This window comes from Myotis brandtii, unplaced genomic scaffold (assembly GCF_000412655.1).
Source record: "Myotis brandtii unplaced genomic scaffold, ASM41265v1 scaffold1441, whole genome shotgun sequence".
NCBI lineage: Eukaryota > Metazoa > Chordata > Mammalia > Chiroptera > Vespertilionidae > Myotis > Myotis brandtii.
The window spans coordinates 112,593-117,827 of record NW_005355164.1 but is presented as its reverse complement, the minus strand read 5'-3'; the positions used below and the strand labels follow the sequence as shown (position 1 = coordinate 117,827).

General features: G+C 42.7%; 1 protein-coding gene across 1 annotated transcript in view; it reads left to right on the top strand.

Moving 5' to 3' along the window:
• STAG3 (stromal antigen 3) overlaps positions 1-4,566 on the top strand; it is a 26,350-nt gene extending 21,784 nt beyond the window's left edge. Inside the window, exons 29-33 of the mRNA XM_005861151.2 lie at positions 1,841-2,015; positions 2,288-2,389; positions 2,694-2,778; positions 3,879-3,938; positions 4,179-4,566. Coding sequence (XP_005861213.1) covers positions 1,841-2,015; positions 2,288-2,389; positions 2,694-2,778; positions 3,879-3,938; positions 4,179-4,187 — 431 coding nt within the window. The 3' untranslated portion in view covers positions 4,188-4,566. The remainder of the gene's footprint in view (positions 1-1,840; positions 2,016-2,287; positions 2,390-2,693; positions 2,779-3,878; positions 3,939-4,178) is intronic.
• The last annotated feature ends 669 nt before the right edge of the window (positions 4,567-5,235 follow it).

Sequence of the window (5,235 nt, the reverse complement as noted above, 5' to 3'; positions counted from 1 at the left end):
TAATAAAAATATTAGTCATTCCTCACTCTCCCCATCACCCAACCTTAGGCAAGACCACTAATCTACTTTGTATCTCTGAATTTGCCTATTTTAGACATTTCATGTAAATGGAATCATATAATATGTGGCCTCATGTGTCTGACTTCTTTCACTTAGCATAATGTTTTCAAGGGGTCCTCAAACTTTTTAAACAGGGGGCAAGTTCACTGTCCCTCAGACCGTTGGAGGGCCGGACTATAGTTTAAAAAAAAACTATGAACAAATTCCTATGCACACTGCACATATCTTATTTTGAAGTAAAAAAACAAAACGGGAACAAATACAATATTTGTATTTGCATGTGGCCCGCGGGCCGTAGTTTGAGGACCCCTGATTTAGCATATATCAGTACCTCTTACTTCTTTATGCCTGAATAACATTCCATGGTATAGATAGGCCACATTTTATTTATTCATCAGTTGATTGACATTTGGGTTGTTTCCACTTTCTTACTTTTATGCATAATGTTTCTGTGGACATTCATGTACACGTTTTTGCATGGATATATGTGTTCAGCTATACCTAGGAGTGAGATTGCTCAGTCATATGGTTACTCCATGTTTAATGTTTTGAGGAACTACCAAACTGTTTTCCAAAGTGCCTTCATCATTTTACAATCCCAACAGCAATGTATGAGAACCCCAGTTTCTCCACATTCTTGCCAATACTTGTTATTGTCTGTCTTTTTTATTTTACTCATCTCCCAGTGGTAATGAATTGTGATTTAATTTTCATTTCCCTAATAACTAATGATATTAAGCATCTTTCATATGTTTATTGTCCATTTGTATTATCTTATTTAGAGAAATATTCTAATCCTTGCTTTGTTTAAAATTGGTTTGTCTTTTTATTGTTGAGTTGCAAGAGATCTTTATATATTTTAGATACAAGTCCCATATCAGATATGATATTCTAAAATTTTCTTTCATTCTGTGGGTTGTCTTTTCATTTACTTTATGGTATCCTCTGAAACACAAAAGTTACTAATTTTCGTGAAATGATAGACTGGAGGAAGGAGGAGAAATGGCCAGATACTGGATATATTTCTAAGATGTCACTAATAGGACTTCCTGACAAACTGGATGTGTGATGTAAGACAGAGGAGTTGAGGATGACACCCAAGAATTTTGGCCTAACAGTTGGAAGGATGGCATTGATAATAAGTGAGATGGGGAAGGCCGTGAGTGAGATCAGGGCTTTGGTATTAGCCATGTTATTACAGGTGGAGATGTTGGACAGTCAGCTGGGGATAGGAATCTGGAATTCAGGGGAGAGGCAAAAGCTGGAGTGAATTTGGGAATTTCTATTTAAGATGTGAACTTGAATGGCTAAGGAAGCCAGTGAAGGTGGAGCAGAGGAGGTGCCCAAGGGTTGAGTGCCTCCATTAATAGGCCGGGGAGATTAGAAGAACCCACCTGGAGGCCCAAGTTTTCCTCTCTGGGGTTACAAGCTCATGGGTGTGGCTCTTTCCTGTTGTCCTCCACTTAAGCTAGTAGCAGTTCACTTTCCAGGTTCTTGGTTTCTTTGTGCAAGCATGGCCATAAGAAAGGAAGGTAATGGAGATGTGAATATTTACATGGTGACAGCTGGAGATGGAAAGAGCTAGATATATGTACTTCTATAAGCCTTGTCAGTACATAGGGCTACACTCATATTTTAGTCATTACATAATGAGGCCATATAGGTTTTCCATTCCCTTCTTAACTTTTTCTAACCAAATCCTGGGCAGGTCTTGAAAAGTAAGAACATTTGTGGCAGTACCTGGTCTACAGTTAATATATGGACATCTGCTTCTTTTCAGGCTCCTCCAGGCAGCAAAGAGAGGACATCTCTTCATCCCAGGAGGAAAGCCTACAGCTGAACAGCATCCCACCCACACCCACCCTCACCTCCACAGCTGTGAAGAATAGGCAGCCCTTGGAGGGGCTGGAAGAGATGGAAGACGAAGGCAGCTCAGAATCAGAGTTTACCCAACGGTGAGGACTGAGGGAGAGAATCTGGGTGTCTGATTTGCCACTTTGGTGTCTTACCATCTCTGTCTTACTGTTTTTGTTCTCCCCTACACCACTCCCTCATTCTTGGGTCCTTATGCAATCCTTTCCTCCTCCTCCTTTTTTTTTTTTTAGCTTTACATTTTATCTTTTCCCCTGTACTCTGAGCTTTTCTCCTCTTTAATGCTGGCCACCTTACTTCCTCTTTTTCCCTTTACTTTTATTTACTGTCATTGATCCTGCATTATTCCCAACAGCCAACTCCTTTCAGGCACCCAGAGGTCAAGGTTCTTGAGTCCACGGCATTCCCAGACTCCATTCAACCCTTCAGGTCCTGGTCTGGGTAAAAAGCTGACCCGGTGAGCTTTTCTTTTCATCTTCTATCTTCACTTCAGATCTGTTACCCACAATGAAGGGATTCTCCCCTTATCCAATGCTTCTATGCTGATGCTTTTTGGAATTGTTTTAGCCACTGAACATTTCCTTCTAATGTGGAACCCTAATATGTAAAACTAATAAGGGTAGGGCTGCTGATTAAAGCAGGAATGGGAACCTAAAGCCCTGCTTTATTTACTGCTTACCCCTGCTCCCCTGGGGTGCCTCTGAGACACTCTCCGGGGCCTTTAAAGAACACTTTGGAAACCTCTATACCATTGCCCTCAGACTCAGCCTTATGGAAGAGGACGAAGACAGAGGAGAGGTAGAAACTCAGCATGAGTCAGGTGAAGAATGGCAAGATCTAGACAAGGTGAGTGGACCCAGCATTCCCTTCTCCCTCTAGAACTAGAGGCAAATATGAGAAAGAGAAACTAGAGTGACTCTGCTCTATCAGTCCTAATGATGCCTTTGTCTCTGAACGTTACTTAGGACTTTTTGAAAGTATCACAGAGTAAAGGAGGGAGGTTTGTAAGTTGCTTTGCATTTTGCTAGGACTTTATCTTTATTAAAGAAATAGGGAAAATAAATTTTAAAATACCAAAAAGTACTGGAATAGCATTCCCCCTCTCAATCTCCAAATAAGCATTCTTCCTCTGAATCTAAGAAGTGAAAGGAGTTCTAGAACTAGAGATAGAAGGTCATCTAGTCCAACCTTGCAGCCCATTCAATAAGTCTCTTCATAATGTATGAGCACAGGCACGGCAACATGGGCATCCTGCCTTCCTTCCTGTCTTCTTAAAGGGCTGCCCCACTCTGTTCCTCCACTCACTCCCTTTTTACCCCAGCCTGATTGCTTCCCCAGGAGGAAATGCTGCCAGTCTAGTAGGAAAAGCATGGTTTCACCACTTTATCAAGTTAGCTCTTTAACCCCTCTGAACCTCCTCATCTTTAAAATGGAGCTTTTACACAAAATTCAAAATGAAAAAATACAGAAAGGATCATAAACTGAAAAGGATTATGTGCCCACTGCTGATATTATTCTGCTCTCTTATCTGTTCTTTGAAGAGGGAGAAAGAATGGAATTAAGCAGAGGAACGGAGGTCTTATGCTCAGAAGGAAGAAATAGACAATGACATATTTAAACCAGAGACTAGAGAGCAAGGTGTCTATTAAAATTCTGTAGTCTTTCCTAAAATCCCCTCAGGGAAAATTTCGTTCTCAGGTTCCAAAATGGAATGAATTTAAGGGACTTAGTCTGCAGGTCAGAAGAAGAGGCACTTCTCTGATGACTTTGGGAAGTCTAGGTTTGAACCTCCTGCCCACCCTGCTTTTGCTAATCTTCCCTTCCTGACTGCTTCAGAGACCTACTGCAGCCCTTACACTTGTTATTGGACAGGAAACTTTGTGATTGATTGCCATGTGATGGGAATAGGGAAGGACCTTTCTGACTTTTGACCACATTCTCTCTAGCACTCTTCCCCCCATGAGCCTGGGCTGGACCTCTTAGATTCTACAGAGCTGAACATTGAGGTGAGTGGCCCCAAAACAGACTGTGGAAGGCAGGTTAAGAGGAGTGTGTGTCCTTGGGAGATTCTGGCAGGTAACTTGTGTATCTGTCAGATAGGTGGAAAGGCCACAGCCCATGGCCTGCCCGCTCAGCTGTGTCCAGAGCTTTAGGAGTAGCCCTGGGAGGAAGTCAGGAGGGCAGTTGTCATCTGAGGACCATGCCGTCATATCTTTGCCCTGTGCCTTCCTTGTTTCTCATTACAGGATTTCTGACATGACTCTGCGCCCCTCTCCATCTCCACCCGACACCTCAACAATATAACCACTTGGAAAAGGCAAACAGGAAAAGGACGCAAAAGGAATCATTACTTCCAGGCCCTGCCCCTGGTCTCTGAGGGAAAGAAGAGGTGGGCTTTGCCTTTCTAACCTATGCTTTCCCTGATGTTGTTGTCATAGAGAAGCCTTAAGTCCCATCCTTCCTAATGCACCCTGGCTCTGTCCCTCTATGTTTGAGCAGAGTGCCTATTCCCTACTGTGTTTAGAGGGGTGGGGCTTCACCTCAGTATTTGAGTTGAATGGAGAGAGCCTAACAGTTTTCCTATATTTTTGGAACATCTTTCCCAGCCTCTTTTGTGCCTGATTATTAGCTCAATAAACACGTTTGCATCAGCTGCTTCTCAGGTGTGGCTCGAGATTATTAAACTGATGGAGATCAGGTCTTTGCTAGTGTCTTAAATGGCCCTGCCCAGCCCCATGGTATGTGTAGATATGACACTGCACACACCCCAGGTGCTTAGTAGTAGTACACTGGCTCTCAAGGATCTATTGCTTGGTAACTGAGAAACTGGGTGGGGCAGAGAAGTTCGGGAGAGACTGGCTGCCTTTGACTAAGTTTATCTACTGAGAACAGTTTAGGTTGAAGAGGAAAGGTAGTAAGTATCCTGACCTTTCTGTCCCATCTACACTGAGGCCAGGCCAGCCCATCCCACATATCTTGGCATCCTTCACGTAAGGGTTCTTTCCAGGGGTAATTTCATGTCCTCATCCCCAAAACACCTGTAATAATTTGAAATTTTATAGACTCTCAATATCTGAGGGATAGGAGGTAACTTAGAAGTTATTCTAAATGTCCAACCCTAAAATCCAAGCCTTTGACATCACCTTCGCCTTCATCCTTGCCTTCCCCAGGTAGTTCTCATCAAGTCCTGTCAAGTCATTCTCTAAAATGTATCTCTGATCTATTTTTTCATTGCAGCCATCATCTCTCCCCTAAACTGCCATAAAATAACCTTTGGAAATTGGCCTCCTTGAAACTCTGACT